At 45.0% G+C, this 10,773-nt stretch overlaps 1 protein-coding gene across 1 annotated transcript; it reads right to left on the bottom strand.

Moving 5' to 3' along the window:
• Nucleotides 1-858: 858 nt before the first annotated feature.
• On the bottom strand, nt 859-6,426 carry ctsa (cathepsin A). Its single transcript, XM_080891565.1, has 14 exons — nt 6,319-6,426; nt 4,993-5,159; nt 4,811-4,922; nt 4,682-4,732; nt 4,521-4,607; nt 4,288-4,443; nt 2,848-3,024; nt 2,664-2,755; nt 2,479-2,557; nt 2,255-2,403; nt 2,095-2,170; nt 1,844-1,933; nt 1,657-1,758; nt 859-1,207 (listed from the first exon to the last, which is right to left on the bottom strand). The coding sequence occupies exons 2-14, from the start codon at nt 5,157-5,159 to the stop codon at nt 1,124-1,126; spliced, it is 1,422 nt and encodes a 473-aa protein (XP_080747691.1). The 5' UTR covers nt 6,319-6,426; the 3' UTR covers nt 859-1,123.
• Between the last annotated feature and the right edge of the window lie 4,347 nt (nt 6,427-10,773).

The raw sequence follows: 10,773 nt of genomic DNA, 5'->3' as shown, positions 1-10,773 counted from the left end.
TGTTCTTATCTTGCCATTGTCTTCTTATTGTAAAGTGTCCTTGGGTGACTTGAAAGGCGCTCATAAATAAAATTGATTATTATTATTACCCTGAATTATTTAAACCTGAACTTTACATTTAACCAAAATTATGACAAACATTTGTTTTATGTGTAAGATAAATACATGCATATCAAAATAAGCCAGCGACCTCATGTTTACAGGCAGAATCACTGAGCCTGTGAGGACACTGCAGGAACCCTGATGGTTCAGCCTTTTAGAAACAGCTCACCTGTTCTGACTGTTGGACAGCCTCTGAGTTCAGTCTGCCCCTTGCTGGTCAAACAGGGCGCAGACTTTCTTATATATTCTACTCTACACATTTAAACAGCTCCACGTTTCCTCTGTGCCTTTGGATCCAGGTGTCACACAGTCGTGTTCTCAGAGAGTTCCTGCCGCTGATCAAATACAGTACTGCAGCATTATTACAAAAATCACTGAGAAATTGTTTGTTCTCACTAAAGACAGGCTCTACCTGCACTCGGCCACGCCCCCGTTTGTACATAAAAAGGAAACAGGTGGAGCTGGAGGTGACAGAGGAAACGAGACAAAAGATGTTTTATGATTTTGTGCATTCTCAGTTTTTCTTCTTCAAACTGGAAAAACGTCTGCATGTTTAACAGGCTGCTCGATGTGCAGCTCATGTCACGCTGCAGAGGACCCAAGATGGTGGTGGAAGGGGGTGGAGTCTTTCCAGTTAAACATAAGATGAACCTTTATTAGTCCCACACGTGGGAAATTTTTGGTCACAGCAGTCAGGGTGTCCTGCGTGCGCTGGGAGATGCTGGACGCCATTTAGAGACGACATGAGAGACGAAGCTCGTTAAAAATCAGTTTTTATTTCCCTTTAAATCAAACAAGCAGCAACTTTCTCATTTACAATAAAAAGAAAAGAGTGGTGGCAGTGCTCGTTTCCATGGCAACCAAGAAGATGACCAGGTGACAAGCTGGTCCAGAGGAGTGACATGATTGGCTGAGGTCTGGAACGTGGTTGCAAAGCAACACAGAGGAGAGACGTGATGATTTGTTGACAGTGTGAGAAAAATAAATCAGATTAGAAGCCTGACAGGTCAGGGGTCAGAGGTCAGTAGGGCAGCTTCTTGATGAATCTGGTGAACATGGTGAAGGCAGCAGCTGGTTTGTCTGTTGGAACCATGTGACCTGAACCCTGCGGGAAGACAGCGGCACAGGTCAGAACAGTCGCCAGAAATCAGGCTTGAGGTGTTCACACGGAAACGCCCCGAGGCGGAGGAAACGCCCCGAGGCGGAGGAAACGCCCCGAGGCGGAGGAAACGCCCCGAGGCGGAGGAAACGCTGGCCGTTTCTGCCATCTGGTGGCTTTTCTGTGAAGTGCAGTAAGTGTCAGACTACACTTACCATGTGCCATTTTCTTCATTTACAAAGACAATTTGATTTGACGACGTTTAAAAACAAACTGAAATATTAAAGCAGATTTACACCAAACGAGACATTTTTGTTTGTTTCTTCTTCATAAATAAAGATACTGTAGAAACCTTAAGTGGTCCGATGATGAAAGAAAACAGCTGACTTGAAACAGAACCCCGCCCCAAAACATGACATCACACAGTCAGTGAGGATGATGATGGTGGCGTTTACCTTCACGGTGAGGAAGACAATGTTATCAAACTCTTTGACGAAGCCGCCGACTTGCTGACCGTCCACATCTTCGTAGATCCACGGACGCCTCTGGACTTGCACCTGAGACACAGGTAAGCACACCTGAGAGTCAGCTTATAGATCAGGTTACTTTGCGGAGGAAAACTCAATAAGATCTGAACTCCACCTGCTGCTGCAGAGACTCCACAAACCACTCGTCGCCCATGAAGTTGCACGCCATGTCCACGTCGCCATTATACACGAGGATGCGATACTTCTGCACAGAGAACACAACCGTCAACACCTTCCAGTCCATATTAGACAGGTGAAACAGGTGAGTCCTGTTAAAGGCTGGAAACATTTACACTGGGGGAAATTTTAAATTAAAAATAAATAAATAAATAAATAAATAAATGAAATGGGCGGAGCTTCACTGACTAGAGCGCCAAGCAGCTTCAGGTACTGTTTCCTGACATCCATGTAGAGCCGACCGTAGTTCCGGTTCACCTCAGAGCTGCGAGCGCAGAGCGGAGAGTCAGTGAGTCAGCACAGGTGAGGTGGACAGGTGAAACGGAGGTCAAGTGTGTGCCTGTGTTACCTGCAGATGACCCAGTCCAGAGCTTTGGGGCTGATGTGGAGGGCTTTTCTGACCAGCGGGTTGTTCAGGTACAGGTTGGAAGGGGTGGAGTTGGTGCAGGGGGGGTCCAGGCGGACAGACGGGAGCAGCGCCGCCAGACTTTTGACTTTCTAAAGTGAGAGAACCACCTGTTCAGGTGAGCGCTTTATAGATACTGTTTGGATCATCGGGTGACCTGAACTCACCTGCATCCACAGCCGGTTCCACTGATGGTGAATGAACGAGTTTCCCAGATCTCGGATCACCAGCTGGCCTCGCTCGACACTGACAACAAACAGGAACACACCTGTTTGAGCGCCATACGTGCTGCAGGTGAGCTCACGGACAAAAAAAAAGATCACAGGCCGAACGTTAAAAGGCCACAGCTCACCTGAGTCTCTGCGGGACTCCACCTGGGCAGGAAGCGTACAGGTTGTATATGTTCAAACCTGAACTGTAGACGATGGTCTGAACCTCCCCCACCTGCAGAGGAAACGGGCAACACCTGAGACATAAAACCAGAGAGCCTACAGGTAGACGTCGGGTGCACCGCAGGTGAACCGGGTCGTACTCACGCTGTCCATGCAGTTCTGGTTCGGGTTGTCATAGAAGTTGCATTTCCCGTTGCTGCAGCAGTAGGTCTGAAGCTCCGCCCACAGGTGGCTGCCAAGCAGGCCGTGGTAGTAGGCGAAGTACACCAGAGAGTTGTCGTTCATCTCGTAGCTCGACATTCCATTCCCCACGGCGATGCCCTGCACCACAGGTGAGTCGGGTGAGGCAGGCATGAGGAGGCTGCTGATGTTTCCACAGCCTGAATATGACACGCCTGTTTTTACCACAGGTACACCTGTCTGCAGCTCAGGTGGGACACCCATTGATCACATGGTCTAAAAGCAGCACGTCACAGGTACACCTGTCTGCAGTGTTTTCTAATGATGTCACCACAGGAAGCACGTTCAAAGTGAACAGTGTCACCACAAACTCAGGTAAGAACAGATCTTTTTAATGCTTTGAGTGAGTTTTTCTGTGATCTGTAAAGAAGACTGCTACTAATAACAATAATAACACTGAATGGAAAGGTGGAGGCTTTATCCGGGTTTGGAGCAGCAGCCTGAGCAGAGAAGCCCAGACCTCCCACACCTTGGCCACCTCCTCCAACCCACCTGAGCAACATTGAGGCGTTCAAAGACCAGCCGAGAGAGTGATCTCTCCATCGTGTCCTGGGTCCGCATCACCTCGCCTGCCTCGTTTTCATGTGGAGGTAGCAGCTCTACTCCGAGTTGCTCTCCAGTGACATGTCTCTAACCCACACTGCACAGAAGCTCATTTCAAACCTCAGAGCTCGCACGCACGCGCGCACACGCACATACATACATTTCCCCCCCCCCCAGTGGAAGCAGTAATGCTGTGCAGTCTTTGGAAAGCCATTTTCACAGGTGCATCAGGTATGATACAAACCACTGCAGCACAGTACCTGTAATACCTACAGCATGTTCTAATCGCTCTAATAGGATATTATGGTCGACAGTATCGAACGCTGCACTGAGGTCTAGCAGGACAAGCACAGAGATGAGTCCACTGTCAGAGGCCATAAGAAGATCATTTGTAACCTTCACTAAAGCTGTTTCTGTGCTGTGATGAGCTCTGAAACCTGACTGAAACTCTTCAATAAGCCTCTGCAGATGATCTGTTAGCTGTTTGACAACTACTCTTTCAAGGATGTTTGATATAAAGGAAGGTTGGAGATTGGCCTATAATTAGCTAAGACTGCTGGGTCTAGAGATGCTTTTTGAGTAAAGGTTTAACTACAGCCAGCTTGAAGGCCTGTGGTACATAGCCGATCATTAGAGATAGGTTGATCATATTTAAGATCGAAGCATTAATTAATGGCAGGACTTCTTTGAGCAGTTTTGTAGGAATGGGGTCTAAAAGACACGTTGATGGTTTGGAGGAAGCAGTTACTGAAGTTATTAACTTCAGAACTGTTACCTGCTGTGTGTCAGGTGCGTCATTACCTGCAGGTTGAGGCTGGCGTCCTCCATCACTCTCTCAGCGAGCGTGGGGATGTAGATTCCTCCGTAGCTCTCTCCGGTCAGGAAGAGCTCATTCTTGCTGTACTCTGGAAACAGGCGGAAGAACTCCTTCAGGGCCAGGTAGTTGTTCATCGACACCTGCAAAGAAAAAGAAAAAGCTGAACACCTGACCTCCGGGCAGCCAACCGGCAGCTGAGTCACTGAGGGTCACTGACCTCTGTGTCATTGGTGGCGTATTTCTGATCGTCCGAATAAGAGAAGCCGACTCCTACTGGGGACTCCAGGTACAACATGTTGGTAATCTGCACACAGATAGTCGACCAATCAGCTTTGACCTCAGCCGTGCGACCTCAACAAAAGTCACATGACAGCATACCTTGTTCCAGGCATACGGGTTGTACTCCAGCGTCGCACCGTCGCTCTGGATCTGAAATGACAAAAGGTCAGAGGTCAGGTGTGGAGTCACAGTATACCTGTAGGGGTCAGGTGGGCAGAGTTCACCTACCAGGAAGGGTCCATGTTCGGTCAGCAGTCCGTCCAGCGAGCTGCAGCCGGGGCCACCATTCAGCCACAGCACCAGCGGGTCCGAGGACGGTTTGTTCTGCGACTCAACGAACCTGAGAACAGAAGAAGTGGTCAGCTGACGGTCAGGTGAGGCGTGTCTTCAGGCGTGTCTCAGGTACTGACCAGTAGTGCAGGTGTTTGCCGTCAGCCACACTCAGGTATCCAGAGTACTGCTTGAAGCTCGGCTGTTTCTGCAGACCTGGCAGGTACGTGATCTCGTCGGCCGCTGGGGCCGCTTCCACGCCGAGCCATGCGGACAGGAAGTAACATGACAACAGCAGCAGCTGCATCTGATAGCAGATAGGAAGTAAAAACATCCAATAAAAATGCTCCTCCTGAGATTTCACCTTTATAATACTGAGGTAACGTCCAGCAGCTGACGTCCACGTGTTCCTTTCACTTTTGTCACACGATCACATGACACACAGCACAAATGATGTCATCTCTCCTGCAGGACGTTACTGATTAGCTCTACTGTCAGTTTTACTGACTTTGAGCAGGTTATCACGGACAGATCACCAGAAACAAAACTGATCAAATGTGATTTCACAGAGCTGTCGGAGCCCTGCCAGAAAATAAAATAAATAACCCTAAAAAATCCAAACAAAACAAAAAGAAAGTAAAACTAAATAAAAAAAAAAGCAGGAGGCTGTCCTCAGCATCAGCCTTTCAGAAAGGAAACAAACTAGAAATTAAACCTCAGTGATGATGTTAAAGTTTTAAAAGGGTTTTTCATCACTCAGTTTTATTACATCCAACCCTGATTTTAAGAAAGCGAACTTAAAACGCAAAGTTCAAAGTTCACCCGTTCTCTGAGGTAAACCTGTAAAACACAGCACAGCAGGATCTCACACGCACACGTTAAATTAGGCAGAAATTTAAATGAAGACTGGTGGGTTCCTCTGACGGCCACGAAACACGTGATTTCAGCAGGAAGTGAGGTTTGTGTTCGCGGACTGATCACGAGACTTTCTGATTGGGGATCGATCAGAAGTCACGTGATTACTTTCCCGCTGAATGAACGAAAAGTTACGATTTGGTTGAAAAGTTGATTCTGTTCATCTGGACGTTTTACTTTCGGACGTGACTGAGCATGCGCCAAGAAAATTTACATTTGCAGTTTTTTGAACGGAGTTTGGCAGAAACACGCAGTTCGTGTCAGAATAACTGTTCAGCGACCGGAAACGGGTTTCAGTTTCAACACGAAACGTTTTCGACTCGCAATCAGCTCGATTATCGATCAGAAAGCGATCAGTTTCTCAGAGTACTCGTTAACTGTCATGAAACAGAAGGCAGTGTGTGTGCGCGCCCTGATACTCTCTCTCTCACACACACACACACATTTTAAACCCGGAAACGGGGACTATCACGCGCAGCATCAACTTTAACGTCTTAAATCAGACAGAATCCAAACGGACCTCTGAATGGAGACCTTCCTCTTTCACTCACCTCTTCTCTACGCGTCCACCTGCTTCACCTGGGCTCCTGCTCTGCAAATAAATTGGACACACCACGGTGAAGGAAAACAGCAGGTCATATGACAGCGGCAGGTCACATGACCCCTCCCTCCCCTCGGTTTTTTTTCAAACTTTATTTGTAGGGTTTTTTAGGATAACCTTTTTTTAAATTAACGATTAAGAACAATACGAATACAGACTCTCGAAGAGGATAAAACAGTAGAAGAACATTCAAAACAACAGAAAGAGCACCAGAGGGGTGTTAAAAGTGCAGAATAACAACAAAAACCTTCCAAGAGTCCGTAAATCCCTGTTACAGTGTTCCAAGTCGGAAGGCGGCCTGGCCCTACCAAACTTTATGTATTATTATTGGGCTGCCAATATTGTGACAATATCCACCTAGATGCAGGCTTTTAGGGAGGGCAGAGGGCCGCCTTGGTCCACTATGGAGCTAGACGGTCATCTCACTATATCCCCTGTTGCAATAATGTGTTCAAGTCTACCAGTCAGTCACAATGTTAATTTTAAAGATCCTGTGGTTAAGAACTCTCTCAATGTCTGGTTTCAGTGTCTGCTCCCCTGTTGCATCAAATCTTTTTTACCAGCTCTGAGCGATGCAGGGTTCAAGGTTTGGTACAGCAGAGGAATTATCTGCTTCTCTGATCTGTTTGTTAAAGGGTCATTTTTATCCTTTGAAACATTATCTAAAGATTTTGGAATCCCAAAGACTCACTTCTTTAGATACTTACAAGCCCGTAGCTTTGCAATTAAACACTTCACTTCATATCCAAGTCTACCTAATGACTGTCCATTTGAGGATTGTCTGCAATTTCGACTTATTGCTAGAGGCCACATCTCTCAAATATATAGCACACTGCAGCATATAAAGGCAGACTCTGTGTCCACAGCCAGGAACGCCTGGGAGCTGGACTTAAACCTCCAGATCCCAGACGACCTATTGGACCTTAGTGTTAGCAGGATCCATGAATCCTCAATCTGTATACGGCATTGTATAATACAGTTTAAAATTCTTCACCGGGCGTACCTAACCAAAGCTAAACTAGCCAAAATATACAATACCTCTGATGATAGATGTCCGAGGTGCAAGCAATCACCCGCCACTATGAGCCATATGTTCTGGACCTGCTCTGATTTGAACTGGTTAAGTCTGGTTCTGGGAATTCGTTTTTAAAGCTCTTTCATATGTGTGTGGGAAAACAATTTATCCCAATCCGATGACAGCAGTCTTTGGTGTACTCCCAAACCAACACGGGATAACTTCTTATCAAATAAATGCAGTGGCTTTCTCATCTCTCCTGGCACGCAGGCTAATTCTTCTTAATTGGAAGGATTCAGGTCCGCCAGTGTTTGTTCAGTGGGTGAGAGAGGTGATGAGGTGCTTGCAGATAGAGCATTTGAGATACAGTTTGAGAGGGTCTCAAAGTAAATACTACAAAAGCTGGTCATCCTTTGTTGAATATGTGGAGAAGTTGTCATTTACTGAAGTATGATGTATTACTGCTTTTATCTGTGTTTGGGGGTTTTTCTCTTTCTTTCTTTAAAGCCACCTACTATCTGTAGCAAGCCGGAAAGAACTGCGCACAATGCAGCCCCCTTTTATTTATGTATTTATTTTATTCTATTTTTGTTTGTTTTGTTTTTTGGTGGGGTTTTGGTGTTTGTTTGTTTTTTTTGCCTTGTTCACATGGTAGTATTTTTTGTTTGTGCCCATAGATTATACATTTTCCTGCATCCAACTTGTTTGCCACTGCGTGGCACAACCGGTTTCACAATGGCAGTGTTTGTAATCGCAATTCGAGTTATATTTTTCTGTACTTTTCTCACATTGGAAAATCATAAATAAAGTTGACCAAAAAAAAAAGTGCAGAATAAGAAAAAGGGAGCACAGGATAAACAAACAAACACTGGAGGCAAAGATGGAAACAGTAACAGATGACAAACACATCGTCTGATTTCAGTTTCTTTAGTCACATGATGTCTAAAGTCACTAATGAACCATGTTTACTATTTCTCCACTTGCTACAATGTATATGGTATTTACCTAATGTTAGTCACAGCAGAGATACGTGGATGTAAATGATCCGTATAGAAGGTAACATCAAATATATTAAACTGTGGGATGTCATTGACTTTCAGTGATAACCAGCTGTGCAGTTCTTTTTTTTTAACTCCATTTTTATTTATTTTTAATGAGCAGTGATGGATCCCACACTTCCTCCACACAACTGTGCCCACATGTACAAGCAGACGCTCGCTCGCACAGGGCCAGTGTCCAGCTACAGCATGTTAAAGAAGGCAAGCATACATACATAGATACATAAGCACTCTTTGGCCTCATATGAGGCTAGGGTTGCCAACTCCCTGAAAAATAAATAAGGGACACCTCGTGACCAGGGCCGGGCAACCCAGTTGCCTTCACCCTTCCCAGTGTGGTAGCTCTTTTTTTGTGTGTGAAATTATTTTTTAACCATTTGACTTGAACTTGATTTAAGCAGATGCATATTCTTTGTGATATGACCATATGGGAAACAAATGATCATTTAGCCATTTATTTTTAGCTCAAAATGACAACATTAACACAGTAAAACAGGTCTCCTTCTTAAACAGAAGCCTGTCATGCTTAACTTTTGAGAATATAAGTAAATCTTTCTTTAAAAGCACTCTGTCCTGCTTAACTTAAAATAATAGAAAACAATAGAAAGAAAAATATTCTTGTAACAGTGCACATATAGTGCATTTAGTACAATTGGCTTCAACTGAGGTATTATTTCAGCTTTTCTAATGCTAATCAGCTGCTCCTGTTTGTAAACCCGCTTGTTCCCATGATTACGCATCATAACTCATCATCATTATTCATCTATGTATTACTTTTATGTATTAGTGATCTATTTGTTGTAATCATCTATCCTTGCAGTTGTTTATTACACAAAATAAATTATATTATCACACTTCTGGCCACATAGCGCTGATATTCACTGCACATGCCCATATTAACCTTAACCAGAGGGTTTAAACAACAAACCAGTGTTTACATACCATATCTGCTTCTGCCGTGGCCTGGTGGACAAGAAATTGGTTAAGGGTTCCCCGAGCTTTCACGCCCCTCGTGTTCTTCATGTGCCCACCATTAGAAGCATGCCTATGGAAAAAGTGCGCCAGCACACAGTGCAATGCGCTTTATAGTGCACTTTTCCAGCCAGGTGTTTTCCTTTTCCCATTCCTCCCTGTACTTTTGCAGCCTTTTTTTTTCTTTCTCTGAGCGAACAAACATTGCTGCTCTAATGCTGGGCTCACACTGTGCGATTTTTGGCCCATTTTGAGCCGATTTTTGAGTCGTGCGACCGATTTGGTGATCGGCCCGATTTTGGCCTTCATCGTGCATCGTGTAGTATACGTGGGGTAACGAGAAGCGATTAACACCTCACGACCAGCTCCCGATCATCAGTGTTGGGGAGTAACGGAATACATGCACCGCCGTTACGTATTTAAAATACAAAATATGAGTAACTGTATTCCGTTACAGTTACCGTTTAAAAAGGTGGTATTCAGAATACAGTTACTTTGTTGAATGGATTACACTGCGGTACTTTCCTGTTTCATTTTGTCGTCGGTCAGGACTGTTTGGGTTTGTTTGACAGCTACGTTCTGTTGTTCCAGGCGGCAGGGTTACGGTTGCCATGGTTACAGGGCAACGCTCTCTCTCTCTCTCTGCGACTGTGTGTTTCCTGGGTGAGAGAGCGCCTTTTCGTTGTTGTTGTTGTTGTTGTGCTAAGCTAACAGGCAGAATGCTACAAGCATAGCTCTAAAGAATGTAGCATCATGGGCAGTGTAGTCCGTGCTGCAGGGAGAATGGACTGCCATACACGTTATGGGTCTGTGAGCGCGAGGAGGGAGAAAAAGGGGAGTGGAAAGGTACGAGTTGTCATCGAGGAAAAACGGAAGCTGGAAGCATCTAAATATAATAATTACTTCAGCCAATAAGAGTGCCTGACGAGCCCAGTTGTAAGTAAGCTATCCGGTTGTTCAGTGATGACGCGACGAATCCTACTTCCGGGTCTAAAGTAGTCTGCGTTTAATATGGCTTTTGTGTTGTTAACATGTTTAATGTTATGTATTTTCTTCTATTTGATCTCAAAAAGCTCCTAAAACAGTCAGTGATCACTGTTGACCTCCCTCGGCTTTTATTACCGCTAATCATTTATTTAAGCTCAGTTTTTAAAACCTTAGGATGTAACTACAGCCCAGCCCATGCAGCAGTATATGAATGACTAACCTCGTATTGTGGATGGATTATCTCAGTTGTTCTCCTGGCTGAAGTTTGGTCCTTTTACAGCATCCTGCCATGCGATTACATTTGTTCCTGACCACCGAGAACACTCACATTAACTTTTATCGAGTGGAAAAAAAGTTAGCTTGTTTATATTGT

The sequence above is a fragment of the Rhamphochromis sp. 'chilingali' genome (assembly GCF_963969265.1).
Source record: "Rhamphochromis sp. 'chilingali' genome assembly, chromosome: 9".
Classification (NCBI taxonomy): domain Eukaryota; kingdom Metazoa; phylum Chordata; class Actinopteri; order Cichliformes; family Cichlidae; genus Rhamphochromis; species Rhamphochromis sp. 'chilingali'.
The sequence above is the reverse complement of the archived record's forward strand: the minus strand, read 5'-3'. Positions and strand labels throughout refer to the sequence as shown.

What these genes read in the sequence shown, in the direction of transcription:
- ctsa (XM_080891565.1), bottom strand. Translation starts at nt 5,159, where the DNA reads ATGCAGCTGCTGCTGTTGTCATGTTACTTCCTGTCCGCATGGCTCGGC. An exon ending in GGAACCGGCTGTGGATGCAG is followed by an intron (nt 2,404 to 2,478) that starts GTGAGTTCAGGT and finishes CTCTCACTTTAG; the next exon opens with AAAGTCAAAAGTCTGGCGGC. An exon ending in TGGAGTCTCTGCAGCAGCAG is followed by an intron (nt 1,759 to 1,843) that starts GTGGAGTTCAGA and finishes CCTGTGTCTCAG; the next exon opens with GTGCAAGTCCAGAGGCGTCC.